The sequence below is a fragment of the Trichechus manatus genome, unplaced genomic scaffold (genome assembly GCF_000243295.1).
Source record: "Trichechus manatus latirostris isolate Lorelei unplaced genomic scaffold, TriManLat1.0 scaffold00216, whole genome shotgun sequence".
Lineage (NCBI taxonomy): Eukaryota > Metazoa > Chordata > Mammalia > Sirenia > Trichechidae > Trichechus > Trichechus manatus.
The window spans coordinates 24,536-40,130 of NW_004444152.1; the positions used below are offsets into that span (position 1 = coordinate 24,536).

General features: G+C 42.3%; 1 protein-coding gene across 1 annotated transcript; it reads right to left on the minus strand.

Moving 5' to 3' along the window:
- Positions 1–3,337: 3,337 nt before the first annotated feature.
- On the minus strand, positions 3,338–11,948 carry LOC101341192 (cytochrome P450 2G1). The gene is made up of 9 exons (XM_004388734.1): positions 11,769–11,948; positions 11,039–11,201; positions 8,926–9,075; positions 7,763–7,923; positions 7,353–7,529; positions 6,465–6,606; positions 4,064–4,251; positions 3,804–3,945; positions 3,338–3,519 (listed from the first exon to the last, which is right to left on the minus strand). The coding sequence occupies exons 1-9, from the start codon at positions 11,946–11,948 to the stop codon at positions 3,338–3,340; spliced, it is 1,485 nt and encodes a 494-aa protein (XP_004388791.1).
- Between the last annotated feature and the right edge of the window lie 3,647 nt (positions 11,949–15,595).

Below are 15,595 nucleotides of genomic sequence, written 5' to 3' on the forward strand. Positions count from 1 at the left end.
GTATCAATACTTCATTCCTTTTTATGGCTGAGTAATTTTTGATTGTATGCATATATCACATTTTGTTTATCCATTTTTCAGTTGAAGTCCACTTGGGTTGTTTAGTTATTATGAATAGTGGTGCTGTTATTCATGTGGAAGTATTTGTTTGAATATCTGTTTAAAATTCCTTTGGGTCTATAGTAGGAGTAGAATTTCTGGGGCATTGGGAAGAAAGACCTAGAGATCTACTTCTGAAAAATCAGCCATTGAAAACATTATGGGGCAGAGTTCTAGTCTGACATATATGAGGTCACCATGAATTGGAATTGACTCCAGGGCAGTTTGTTAATGGTGATTGTTATGAATTGAATTGTGTTCCGCAAAAATGTGTGTCAGCTTGGCTAGGCATGATTCCCAGTATTGTGTGGTTGTCCACCATTTTGTGATCTGATGTAATCTTCCAGTGTTGTAAATCCTAACCTCTATGATGTTAATGAGGCAGGATTAGAGGCAGTTATGCTAATGAGGTGGAACACAATCTACAGGATTCGGTTGTATCTTGAGTCAATCTCTTTTGAGATATAAAAGACAGAAGCCAGCAGAGAGGAGAGGGACCTCATACCACCAAGAAAGAAGTGCTAGGAGCAGAGTGTATCCTTTGGACCTGGGTGCTTGCACTGAGAAGCTCCTAGACCAGAAGAAGATTGATGACAAGGATCTTCCCCCAGAACAAACAGAGAGAGAGAAAACCTGCTCCAGGAGCTGGTGCCCTGAATTTGGACTTCTAGCCTGCTAGACGGTGAGAGAATAAATTTCTGTTTGTTAAAGCCATCCACTTTTGGTATTTCTGTTATAGCAGCACTGGATAACTAAGATGGTGATCGTATGTTTAACGTTTTGAGGAAGCACCAAACTTTCCCACAGCGGCTACACCATTTAACATTCCCACCAACAAGTTACGAGTGTTCCAATGTCTCCACATCGTCTCCAACGTGTCTTATTTTCTTATTTGTTGGTGGTGGCGGTATAACCATCATAGTTGGTGTGAACATTTGCATCCAGGTTTTTGTGTTAAGGTAGTTTTCATTTCTGTCAATTGTGCACATACTTAGCAGTGGAATTGCTGAGTCTTTCGGTAAATGTATGTGTAGCTTTGTAAGAAACTGCCAAACTGTCTTCCAGAGTGGCTATGTCATTTTCCATTCCACCAAAACTGTATGAGTGTTCCAGTTGCTTTGCATCCTCACAAGAAGTTGATATCGTCAAACGTTTTGGTTTTAGCGATTCTGTAGGGTGTAGTGGTATTTCCTTACGGTTTTAATTTGCACTCCCCTAATGTGTAATGGGAAACCCTGGTGGCGTAGTGGTTAAGAGCTAAGGCTGCTAAAAAAAAGGTTGGCAGTTTGAATCCAACAGGCACTCCTCAGAAACTCTGTGGGGCAGTTCTACTCTGTCCTACAGAGTCACTATCAGTCGGAATTGACTTGATGGCAATGGGTTTATGGGTAACATGTAATGGGAGTTCCTGACTTGTGCAAAAGGTTAATGCACTTGACTGCTAAGTGAAAATTTGGAGGTTCGAGTCCACTCAAAGGCACCTTGGGAGAAAGAAGTGGTGAACTTAGAAAAACTTAGCCACTGAAAACTCTCTGAAACACAGTTCTATTATGACACACATGGGTCACTACACCCTACATTTAATACATCAGAGATCCTGCCAGCTACATCCTCACAATAGAGCCTAAATCCACCCACTTCTCCCCACCTACACTGGTTCCATTGTGTCTAAGCTAACATCACAGCTGGCAGCAGCCTCCAAATTTATCTTTCTACTTTTCTTCTCATTCTCACCCCCAGTCTGTTTTCCATGCAGCAGCTAGAAGGAGATTTTGGAAACAAATCAGTACATGTCACTCTCTGCTTACTACCAACTCGCACCTCCCATCTGCCCCAGAGAAACCCCACCTCTCAGAGTAAAATCCAGAATCTTCGTAGTGGCCCAAGTCCCACACGGTCTACCCTCAATAACTTCTTGACCACATCTCCTTTATTCCTCTTCCATTTTTTCTCTACCCTAGCCACACTAGTCCCTTTTGTGGATTCTTTAATTAAAAAAAAAAACCCCAAAACAAACACAAAAAACCAGGCACATTCCTGACTTTTTAATCCCTCTTCCAGGAAGACTCCCTTCCAGAATACCATATCTCTTGGCTCCTCCACGTGCTTGTGAGACCTCCTCTAGTTAGTGACACACAATTCCAACCTGGAATTCCCTATCCCATTTACTTGCTTTACTTTTCTAACATTATAAATGATTAGCTTATTTATCATGTTTATTATTTATTGTCTATCTTCCCCACTAGAATGTAAGCTCCATGAAGACAGGATTTTTTTTTTTTATATTGTGCTTTAGATGAAGGTTTACAGAGCAGATTAGTTTGTCATTAGACAATTAATACATATATTGTTTTGTGACATTGGTTGCCACCTGAGGACAGGATTTTTGTCTGTTTTGTTCACTGGTGGATTCCAAGTATATGGAGAGTGTGCTGGCACATGTTGGGTATTCGATAAATATTGTTTGAATAGATGAATAGATAAAAGAAGACATTAATTAGCTGAAAGTTGAGGGACATAAAAATGGGATAATAGAAGCTAGGGGCAGCTGAACTAACTATTCTTCAAAATGGAGTGAGGAGAATTTGGAATTGGGAATGGTGGTGAGAGAAACGAGGTAAAGATGATGGGGGGTGTTTAGGGGCAGTGACCCAGCAGGATGGTTGAAGCTGAGGTATTCCTTGAGATAGCCCAACCAACTAAAGATCTCTGATGTGGGCTGGAGAAAGGATGATTAATAACAGTGGAATCTAAAGGTCCGTTTTGGTGTGTTCTATGGTGAAGTCACACACAACACAAAATAAACGTCCTACATTCAACAGTCTTGAGTTCCTAGTTGCATTTTTTTCCCCCTTTTGGAAGAGATTAGGTTCAAGTTGAAAGGATTGTGAGCCACATTTGGGTCAATATCAGGCCAGAGACAACGGGACCACATAAAGATGAAGAATAGACAACAAGGATTTGGTGGAGGCAGAAAGCCTAGCAGGAGATGATCATGAGAAGGTAAATGCTTGAGAATTTTGCAAAATGTTGGATGGGGCTTTGATATTTTACTGAATGTACAAGATATACAGCTCTATATTTTCAGGGTGATCTCGGAAAACCTCTGTTCCATGACAGGTACTAATGCCGGTCTCCTATGGATTCTTTGAAAATTTAGTGAAACAAGGTGGTTGGCTGCACCTGTACACGTGGACATTGTCCTCCGACACCTTCCTGGGCGCCCAACAGGGAGCACTCAGCGGGCCACCAGGCAGAACTCATAGGTAGGGGGAATGTTGCCAAATCCGGAGATTTTGGGGGTGATGTCGATGTCGGTGGGCGGCACTAGTGGACGCAGGGAGAAGTTCTGAAGGATGGAGGTGAAGTAGAGAAAGAGTTCCATTCGGGCCATGGCCTCGCCCAGGCAGATGCGCTTTCCTGTGGGCATAGGCGAGGGTGATAAGTTGGCTCACACCTGCACAGAATAATGGGATGGGGGATGGGGAGTTTGGGCCAGACCACCTTTCCAAGCTTCAGATGACTCCACAGCGCCTCAGGGGGTCATGATAATACCCACTTAAAGGATTTACACATTACCATGCTCAGCTAGGAGGCCCAACAGGTGGCATTACTACTCTTCTGCTCAGTTTCCTAGATGGACCAATTGTTGGGGGAGGGATGTACGATGTTCCCGGGGGGAAGCCCAGTCCATAGCAACATACCAGAGGAAAAAGGAACAAATGCTTCATTCTTCTTGAAACGGCCCTGCTCATCCAGGAAGTGTTGCGGATAGAAAGCATCTGGGTAGCGGAAATATTTGGGGTCTTTGAGGACTGAACCAAGCAGGGGAAACACGTCGGTGCCCTGGATTGGAGAAGGGGACACTTAGGGGATATCCAATGTTGAGGTATGACACTAGGTACACAAGAGTGAAGAGAAGGTCAGGGGAGAAGACAGGGCGAAAGTGTGGGTGCAACCCCACCTTGGGCAGAAGGAAGCCTCGGAAATGAGTGTCCCGGATGACGTTGTGGGGGACGCCCATAGGCACAATATCTGTCAGTCTCTGTATCTCGTGGATCACGGCATCCGTGTAGGGCATCTTGACCCTGTCATCCACACTTGGGATCCGGTGAGGTCCAATCACCTGGTTAATCTCTTCATGGATCTTGGCTGGAAGAAGTGAGAAACATAGCAGAGAAGGGCGCACAGAACGGGCAGAAGGTGTCTGTGTTAGGGTACCGAAGTTGGGAGTCAGGAAGGGCCATGCCTTCATACCTCCAGCAGACAGTGAGCGCTGAGAGTGCTGGCCATGTGTTTGGGATTTCTTCTTTATACTTAACACCTGGCACATGGGTGGTGCACAATCAGTATTCATCAGACCATTGGGAGGGAGACAGCCTGGAGCCTTGAAAGCCAGTTGGGGTATTAGGTCTTGAAAGCCCTGAGCAACCATGGAAGACTGATGAGCAGGGCAGCGTCCTCATTCTAGTTGGATTTTTATCAACATTTTTAGCAGGATGGGAAAAGAACAGATAGCCTACTAAGACAGGGTTGAAGCAAACAAGAAGCTGTTATGAGGTAGTGATTAAAAGCATCCTTGGTGGAGTTGCCCTTCTGTCGCTTCCCAGATGAGTGACCTTGGGCAAAAAAAATCTTACCTATGATCCTCTGTTTCTTCTTCTTGAATATGGGTGTGATAGTTGTACCAAGATCATAGGCATTCAAGGATTACATAAAATTAAATGTGTAAGAAAGTAAGACATGCCTATACTTGGAAGGTGATAGGGGTTCAATTGTGTTCCCCAAAAATATGTGGAAGACAACTCCTGGTACCTGTGAACATGACATTATTTGAAAATAGGGTCTTTGCAGATGTAATTAGTTTGGTTAGCATGAGATCATACTGGAGTAGGGTGGGCCGTAATGCAGTATGATTGGTTCCTTATAAGAACAGGTGAAGAGACACACAGAGACACAGAAGGAAGATGGTCATGTGAAGACAGAGATTGGAATTAACCTGCTTCAAACCAAGGAACACTAGGTGTTACCAGAAACTGGAAGAGACAAGGAAGGTTGTTCCCGTAGTCTTCAGTGAGATCATGACTCTGCCAACACCCTGAATTTAGACTTCTAACCTCCAGAAGTGTGAGAGAATAGATTTCTGTTCTTTTAAGCCACCCAGTTCATGGTATTATATATAGGGTCGCTATGAATCAGAATCGATTTGATGGCAACAGGTTGTTTTTTTTTTTCTTAGTTCATGGTACCTTTTTACAACAACACTAGGAAACTAATGTAGAAGGTGTCCAGTAAATATTTATTTATAGTAGTAAAAGACAAACGAGGACAACAGGGTGAGTCTATAAAAATGTGAGTGAAAACAATTTCCTGTCTCCCATCATCTGAACCAGGAGAAATCTGTTGCCTTGTTTTAACTTTATTAGGAGTGAGAGGGGCTAAAATTGAGGATATCCTTAAAGAAGACAATGAGACACTCATTGTTGTAGTTCCACAAACAGACCAGATTACAACTTATTGGAGATAGGTTCTACTTAATTCTGGCACTGTGGTAAGCTGAATAGTTGCCACGAAAGATATCTACCTCATAGTCCCTGGAACCTGTACATATTAACTTATATCACAAAAAGTTCTTTGCAGATGCAATTAAATTAAGGATCTTGTGATGGGAAGTTTAGCCTAGATTATCCAGGTGATTCTTAAATGTAATCACAAGTGTCCTTATAAGAGGGGTACAGGAGGCTCAGAGTTAGAGAAAGGGATGTGAATATGAAAGCAGAAGAAGATCTGAAGATGCTAACTGGTGATTTTAGAGATAGACAAATGGACTATGAGCCAAAGATACAATGATTAGAGCTCTAGCAGCTGGAAATGCAAGGAAGTGGATTCTACCCTACAGAGTCTAGAGGGAGAATGGCCCTGTTGATACCTTGATTTTGGTCCAGGGAAAGCCATTTTGGACTTCGATTCCAACTCATAGTGACCTATAGGACAGAGTAGATCTGCCCCATATGGTTTCCAAGGAGTGGCTGAGGAGCCGACCTTTTGGTTAGCAGCCAAACTCTTGACCACTTCACCTCCGGGGCTCCTCCAGAACTATAGGTAATACATTTGTGTTGTTTTAAGCAACTACGTTTGTCGTGTTTTGTTAAAGCATCAATGAGAAACTAATACAGGCATCAAGTAGAAGATTCAATTACATTAAATGGCCTCCCAAAGATGACATTCCAAGATTTTTACTCATTATATTCAGAGGGTCTATAGTTTGAAGAGTCTCATGCAATAGGATTCTAAGGTTTAAGAGCGTGTCTTCCTTCCTGTTGGGAGTCGATGCACCAGGAAAATATGTTGAAGTGGACTCTTACCTTCTACTTCAGGATGCTTCATGAGCAGCAGGATTCCATAGCGGAGGGTGGAGCTCACTGTCTCCGTGCCAGCAAAGAAGAGATTGAGAGTGGTGAGGACCAAATTCTTGAGGTTGAATTCTGTGTGGGGGTTATTTGTATCCTAAAAGTGAGGAGGAGAGTGAAGAGAATCACCCTTTCCTGTCTGTCTTCTTATTTCTTCCCTGTGTTAAGGGAAGACTTTTGTGAAAAGACAGTAGCTGGGTAAAGTATATGTGTATCTGGGGTGGAATATTTCAGGCAGAGGAAACAGCAAGAGCAAAGGTGCAGAAACAGGAGGGCACCTGTTGTTTTAGAGGAACAGCAAGGAAGAGGCCAGCGTGGTTGGAGTGAAGTGAACAATGGCCAAATGGGAGGACAAGAATATAGAGTGCCTTGTGAGATTTGAAAGTTCTAGAACATGATGATGTATAATTCTAAACTTCGGAGTGCTAAGGTTCTATGGCATAAAAATATAAGTTTGTGAACTTCTAAGATTCTATGAATCATAAATATTGAACTTCTAAATTCCTAAATCACCAAAACGTTTAACATCTAAGTTTTTTAAATTCCAAGATTCTAAAGTTATCATTTTAGTTTTCTACAGGTGTAGGTTGCTGTCATATATGATTAGAAAGGTGTAAGATTTTAAATGTCCATGATTGTAACACTTTAAGACTCAGTGATTTACTCTAAAGTTTTAAGAGTTTATAATTTTATGGTTTCCATATTTTATTTCTAAATGTAAGTAAACCATGTGAAACAATACTTGCTGTTTTGTCCCCAACTTGTTTACATATAGCCTTATTGTGTCAAGGCCTAGGGATTGAGAAAATGGGAGGAAAGCGTCAGTGGAAGAGGAGCAGGTACCTGTTGCATCTTGATGATGAAGCAGTCAATGAAGTCCCGAGGATGTTCGGGGTCAAGTGATGCTTCATTGATCTTGACTCTAGAGGCAATGAAGTCCTTGAGCTCCTCTATCAGATAGTAGATTCGATTGTGTCTTCCTGGAAAATATTGCATGATTCCGGAATACATATCGTATAGCTGTGGGCAATAGAGCAGAGAAGATTTGTCACTGATGGGGCCAGCATGAGCTGAATCTGGAACCACAAAGCTGGGCTCAAAATCTAGCACCGAGTCTGACTTGGGCATGTCCCTTCACTCTTTGAAGACTTGATACTTGCCTCCCAGGGTGGGGAAGATTAAGTCAGGTATAGGAAAGTGGTTAGGTAATTGAGATTTGGGGTAGGGTGGGCAGAGAAGTGGCTGGTGGGCACCTGTGCCCAGGGCATGCTCATCTCGATGAAGCTCTCGTTCATCAGCCTCAGCAGTTTCAGGAATTCCTCGTCCTCATAGTCAAAGCGGCTTCCGAAAACAACGGAACTGATAACGTTTGAGACAGTGCGGCTCAGGAAGAAGGTGGGTTCAATGGGGGCACCTGGTGATGAGAATTGTCTAAGTTGCAGGAAATTATTGGGAACATGGGTTGTGAAATCACTCAGTCCTGGCTTTAGGACTTCAAATGTGTGAGTCACTTTATTGTTGTGTTTTGAGTCTAGTTTTCCCAATTTGCCAATTGGTTTAATAATCACTTCAGTGATTTTTGAGAACTCAATACATTGATACATGTAATATGGTTGGCACATTGCCTGGCATGTACAAGTGACACAAATAATGCTAGAAGGACTTGGTATTATTATTATTATTTTGTACATGTTTGTGGGATAGCATCAGAAATTTGGGAAAGTACAGTGAGAGATATACAGAAAAAGAATGACTGGATTCTGGGACTAGCTCTACCACTGATTCCATTCTGGCAATTAAGAATATCCTACTCTACGCCTCAGTCGCCCCTATCTGTAAAATAGGATGCTGGTGTCATGTCAGTGAATTTTGGGACATTTTCCACAGAAAAATGTACATACATATACACAATTTTGAAAATGATTTCTGGACATATATAGATATTCAAAGCCTTCACATAGATTCTTTTAAGCAACCATGGAGCCCAGGTAGGAATCTCTGATTTAGAGAGAAACTAGTCTCTATGTCTTATCTATTTTGGTATTTGTCAGCCTCTGTGTCTATTCTTTCTATGCCCCAGTGGTTTTTGACCTTATTTTTTGACCTATATTTTTTTAAAATATAATGAAATTAAATTCTGTATCCAGAAAAAGGCACAAGCTCATATATCCCCAGAGTAGGCATACAATTTCAGGGGTTCACAGATTCCCTAAGATCCATTGAGATTGAAGTTCTTTGGACAGGTCTTTCAAATTGTAACATTGTGCCTGACTAGAAAAATCTGTGAATCTTAAATCAATCTTTTTTTATCCACCCCCATTATATAATTTGCTCCCTCCAATGCCTATGTTTTCTAGACTGAGCTCTCTACAACCACCCAGTCTCTTTCTAGCCCTCCACTGTGTGACCGCAGTACCGTTGGTCTTCCGTAATGCCTCCAATAGGTAGCCAGCCTCCTCCTGGATCCGCTCCTCAATGCTTCGCTTTCCCATCCCAAAGTCCCGGAGAATGGTCAGGGAGAAGCGGCGGAGAATCCTCCATCGTTCACTGTTAGCCAGGGCTACACCTGCCAGGATCTCAGTGTCAGGTCATTATCTTCCTTCCCCCCCCCCCTTTCTTCTCTCCAACTCTGTGCTGGACCATGAGGTCCAGCTCTAAATTCCGCTCTCCAAGAACCCCCTCCTAACTTCCCATTCTGAATGGGGGTGACTAAGGTTCCATCTCTACAGGATCCTCAAATATAGCCTAGAGTTGAAGTGAGGGAAAAGGGAATCAGAGTAGAAAGAATTGGGGTATCAAGGAGAGCTTCTCAAAGGACAGACAGCTGGAAAAATAATTGAATGGATGCATAGGAAGTTTGGGTAGCAATGGATAGAATGTCATATGGAGCACCCTGAAATGGGCAGGGGCTCTCTATTTTCTATCTACCTCTTTTTCTCTGGACATGTACCTATAAGTACACACAAGCTCAGACCAGGACATCAATATACTTACACAAAAGGAGTTATCGTTCAGTAAGAAACATTTAGAGATTCACATCCTAATTCTTCCCCATCCTTCTTCTACCACATTCCTTCCCCTCTCCATTGCTTGTTCCTCTCACTCCCACCCGAGTTTCTCCCCATCTGCATCCAACACATTCTTCCCTTCCACTAAAAAAATAAAAAGAAGGATTTAGAAGTTTCCAAACGTGCATGGGTGTTTAAATAGATATTTGGGGAGTTAATGAAAATGTATTTGCATTGTTGGGTAAAAGGAATAGTTTATGAATGGATTGATGGATGGATGGAAGAGCTAATGGATGGGTGTAGGGTTAATGGATGCGTGATTTGAGAATTGAATGGATAAACAGTTGGAAAGATTAATAAATGAATGAATAAATAAATGGAAAGATGGTAGGTGAAAGGATTAATGGCAGGTAATACACATAGATGTCTAGATATTTGTATAGAAAGAATAATGAACAAGTGGATGTTTGGGTAGATGTACGGATCAGTGAAAAGGTGGATAGGTCAAAGTAGAGATGTAGGGAGAGATAGACTGATGGATGGAAGGATGGAATGAATGAATGATGTGAGGCTACTTGTAATTTAAGAGTATGTGTCATGGATTGAATTGTGTCACCCCAAAATATCTGTCACCTTGAGTAGTGTACATTTCCCAGTATTGTATGATTGTCTACCATTTTGTCATCTGATGTTATTTCCCTATGTGTTGTAAATCCTATCACTATGATGTTAATGAGATGGTTTAGTGGCAGTTATATTGATAAGATCTGCAAGATTATATAGGGTCTTAAGCCAATATCTTCTGAGATATAAAAGAGAGAATCGAGCAGAGAGACATGTGGACCTCATACCACCAAGAATGTAGTGCTGGGAGCAGAGGGTGTCCTTTGGACCTGAGGTTCCTGTGCTGTGTTGATTCAAGACCAAGGGAAGATTGGTGACAAGGACCTTCCTCCAGGACCGACAGAGAGATAAAGCCTTCCTCTGGAGCTGACACACTGAATTTGGACTTGTAGCTTGCTACACTGTGAGAGAATAAATTTCTCTTTGTTAAAGCCATCCGCTTGTGGTATTTCTGTTATAGCAGTACTAGATGACTAAAACAGTATGGGTAGATAGATATGGTTGTATGGGTACCCCTATAAGTGAGTCTACCTAAATAGGGGATGCAGGAGACTATATGTGTGTATGTGTTTTAGAAAGGTATGAAGGAATGTTGGCCATGAGGGCATGAGTGGGTACACAAAGAGTGTAGCTACTCCATTAAAAGTTAGAACAGAAGTAACACAGCAGGCACTCTGGAGTCAGCAAATTGAGTTCAAATCCTGGTTTTACTACTTACTCACTGTGTGACAGTTCCTGAGATTTCTCACCTTCAGCTTCTTTATTTGAAAAGGTGGTACAATATTAATAGTTCTCTCATGGAGTCAATGCAATAATGCTGTAGAGTTCTTATTAAAATACCTCAGGCAGAGGAAATACATTATAAACATGTCTGTTATCATTGTTGTTGTTACCTACCATGACCTCGGAAGTTTCGATCTACGGAAGCCAATTCTCCACGGCCACTGAAATCAGCTGCTTGGTCTACCAGGGCCTCCTTCACTGCTTCATGTCCACACAAAACCACTACTGGCCTGGGTCCCATGTACACAGTGAACACAGGGCCATATTTCTCCTTGAGCTGGAGGTGGAGGAGGACAGAAGAGAAGAATGCTGGTTGTTGCACCAAGTATAGATCGCTCAAGGATTTTAGGGGTGGCGATTTGACGGGGACACTGATGAGGCTAAAACAATTAAGTGTAAGCCCTGGATTTGGAAGGACTATTGAGAAAAAGACATGCAAGCCTGGGCTTCTGTGATCCTGGGCAAGTCCCATCGCCTCAAGCCTTGATTTCCTCATCTGTAAAATGATGGACTTGGATTGCATGAACTCCAAGATCCAGTCTTCTCTTTCTGAAATGCTAAATTTCTGAAATCCTAAGATTTCATGATACTGAGTCTCAAAGTTCTAAGACAATCTCAGTGCAAGTGTCCAAGTGTTTAAGAATTTAAGATATTGTGATTGCAATGTCCTTAGATTCTGAGAGCTGTCGTCCCAATATACTAGAAGTCTGTGCTACCAAGATTTTGAGAGTCTAAAATTCTGCATTTCCAAGATTCTGTATTTTCTGAAGTCATAAACTTCTAAAGATAACTGGCTATAGAATTATGCTTCCTTCCCTGCCCAAGAGGAGGTAAACAGACTCACCTTCATGAAAGACTGAAAGGTGGCATCAGTGCGGACTTGCAGCAGGTTTCCCAGGAAAGGTAGTGGTGTAGGTCCTGGGGGCAGCTTCCCTCCCTTGCTGATTGTTTTCCAGGCAGTGAGGATGATCAGGCAAGAAAAGCATAGTGCTAGAAAGATAGTGAAAGTCCCTCCTAGCTCCATGGTGCCAGACCGAGATCTGTGTTCAGGGCCCCAGATCCTACATAAATAGGCTTTGAGAGATCAGATTATCCAGAATTCTGAACACCTGGGATTTTTGCTTTCTGAGTGTTGGATACCATCAGGAAAGAGTTTGCTTTGTTGGAGAGTAGTTATATAACCTATAATCTCTCACCTGAATAAATGTGTATTGAATTCTCCCAAGATAAGTCCACTGGGACCATCCCCTCTCTTCACATTTTAAACCCATAATCCTTTATCCTCAGATCATTCCCTAATCTCAACATCTCTTGGTTGGGTGCAAGAAGTAGATTAACATCATTACTAGGCTGTTATGTTTGACAGTCAGACAATCTGAGTTCAAGTTTCAGCTCCATCTTTTCCTCATTGGACATGTCATTTAACCTTTCCGGGCCTCAGTTTCCCTACATGTCAAATAGGCTAATTGTACTGTTTTAGAAAGTATTGTTAGAAAACAGGCATTACCAATACACAACACATAATCTCCTGCATCCCCTATTTATGTAGACTCATTTCCCATACATCCATCCCAAACTACCCACACCTTTCAATTCCAAGTAGCTTCACATCATTCATTTATTCTATCCAGCCATCTATAATTCCTTCTGTCCTTACTTTCTCTGTCAGGCTGTAATAAGTCAGGGTTGTTTTTTAATAAAGACAACCAGACAAAGATTTAGAATACCAAGAGAAATTAATCAATTCAACAAGTTGTTTTGTTTAGTATTCAAGATAATATTAAGTAATAATTATCAAAGATTACCTTTGTTGCTTTATCAGACCCTTGCTGGTGAAAGTGTGTGTGTGTTCAGAGTCGAAGATGTAGAGACCACCACTCACTGTCAGTCTCTGGAGGGGAAGATCACCTCTAGAGACATGGCCTAGTCCCTGGAGAAGGACATCATTCTTGGTAGAGTGTCAGTGCAAGAGAGGAAGAACCTCAGTGAAATGGATTGACATAGTAGCTGCAACAATGAGTTCAAACATAGCAACGATTGTGAGGATGGCACAGGACTGGGCAGTGTTTCTTTCTGTTGTACATAGGGTCACTATGAGTCAGAACCGACTCGTTGGCACCTAACAACAACAACTAACATAATATAAATAACTCGTTCTCAGCCCTTTTTCTTTTTTTTCAAAAAATGGTAAATCTCCTTTACTGTCCTGAAATGTATCCTACCTACAAATATTATTGAATAAATTCTAATGCCCTTCTCGTGTGTCTGGATTCTCAGACTTGGAAACTGAATCCCTGAGAGAACCCGAAGGTTTTGGTAATAGGGCTTGTGTGGGTGGGAAATTCATCTTGTGTCCACTAGTTTTTGTTAGATGCTGTCACATATGCTCTGACTCATAGCGACTGTCTTAGGCTGGGTTCTCTAGAGAAGAAAAACCAATAAAGCATATAAGTATATATACAGAGATTTATATCAAGGAAACTGCACATGCGATTGTAGAGGTTGGAACGTCCCAAGTCCGTGGATCAGAATAGAGGCTTCTCCTGATTCACATAGCTACAGGGGCTGGCAAAGTCAAGATTGGCAGGTCGGAGAGTAGGGCTCTTGCTCGCAGGCTGTGAAGATTAATGAATCTCAAGATTGGCAGGCAAGACCGCAAGGCTTCTCCTGATTCAAGTAACTGCAGGGGCTGGTGAACCCACGACGGGCAGATTAGAGAGCAGGGCTCCCGCTCGATGGCAGATGAGGTCGGCAGATAAGCTGATAGCTCAAGTCCCAAGAACTGGAGGTCAGACGAACAGGAGGCAGCCGCAGGATCCAGAGAGAGCAAAAAGCCAGAATGTCTGCTTATGTAGGCCACACCCCCAAGGAAACTCTCTTTCAACTGATTGACTACTCACAGCAGATCTCATCATGGGAGTGATCACATACATACACTGAGAATCATGGCCCAGTCAAGCTAACACACAATCTTAAACATCACAGCAACCCCATGTACAACAGAACAAAACATTGCCTGGTCCTGTGCCATCCTCACAATCATTGTTATGCTTGAGCCCATTGTTGCAGTCACTGTGTCAATCCGTCTTGTTGAGGATCTTCCTCTTTTTCACTGACCCTCTATTTTGCCAAGCAGATGTCCTTCTCCAGGGACTGATCCCTCCTGATAACATGTCCAAAGTATGCGAGATGAAGTCTCGCCATCCTTGCTTCTAAGGGGCATTCTGGTTTTGCTTTTTCCAAGACCGATTTGTGTCCACAAGAGACAGTGGGAATTCTGGGAAAACAAAATGAATCATGCAGCTTAACCTTCTAGGTTTTGGATCTGCTGCTATGATGTGTTTTCTTGGACTAGAGACTCAGCTTTAGGCTGTCTCACATTTAACTTTCCTAGCCTTCATTCCCTCCTTCAATCTGACTCCACTCCCACCCCAAATACACACTTACATGCATTCATGACTTGTCTTTTACCTGTCCTGTGGTGGTATATATGTGGTGGTGGTGGAGGAGGGGTAATCTAGTCTTTCCATTTAGACAGGAAGGGAAAGAGAAAGTAGCTTTAGAACAGCCCCTATCACCACCTCCACCTCCAAGCAGGAGTGGAGGCACTTAAAGTAAAGGGTGGAAGCAAGTTAAAGAGGGAAAATGATTACAGAGAGCCTGAGACAGAAACACAGAGAGGGGCAGGTTATGTCAGACAACGTGTGATAGAGATAGAGACCAACACTGACAGAGACAAATAGGAAAGAGAAGTGAAGAGAAGCGATCCAAAGTCAGATCAAAATAGAGATCAGAGAGAGAGAGAGGGAGATTGAGATTCAATGAGTCAAGGACAAAGGCTAAGTGAGACACAGATTTTTTTTTTAAAGGAAATACAAAGAAACAGAGAGGAGATAGAATCAGAAAGAAAAACAAACAGAAAAAAGTTTCAGTGAGGCAGAGATAGCGACTGAGAAAGTGACATAGGGGCTAAGGAAGAAGGAAACAGAAGAACCGAAGAGCTAGCTCTCTCTCCCTCTCCCTCTCTCTCACACACATTAAAAACAACAAGAACAACAAAGACTGAGAGACAGAATTCAAAATAGAAAAAAAAAAGACAGAGATGGAGAATGACAGAGAGACAGAGGCAAAGAAACAGAAAGATGCAGAGACAGAGACAAGCCCAGGGCTGAGTGAGATGGTGAGAGGATAATTTGGAATCCATGGAGTGGGTGCATGAAGTGCAGGATCATTGTACGCCTAGTCACACGTCCCTCCTTCTGGAAGGAAGTGATGTTGTGATACTGCCAAGGCTGTCTTTATTTATTTATTATGTATGAGCTTTGTGCCAGGCACCAAGCTATGTGCTTGACAAGCAGAGTATCTTCTAATCCAAACCACCACTTTACAAGGCAGGGCATGTGGTCAGAGATGACTCAAGTAACCTTAACATGGTGTTCTGATAACCTGGGACTGCTGGATGGGCTTGAAGGAGGTCTGTGAAATGTCCCAGAATGGTATGTACCATTGGACAATACCTTGCCTACCATGAGAAATGCATTCAGATGTTTTGGGGTGCTTGAAAGTAAAGTTCTCATTGCTATCTGGTTTGATACGTCTATGTATGATTATATTTGAGAAAATGTATTTCAGAGACATCTGGATGTTCCCCAATGTCTATTTTGCCTTTCT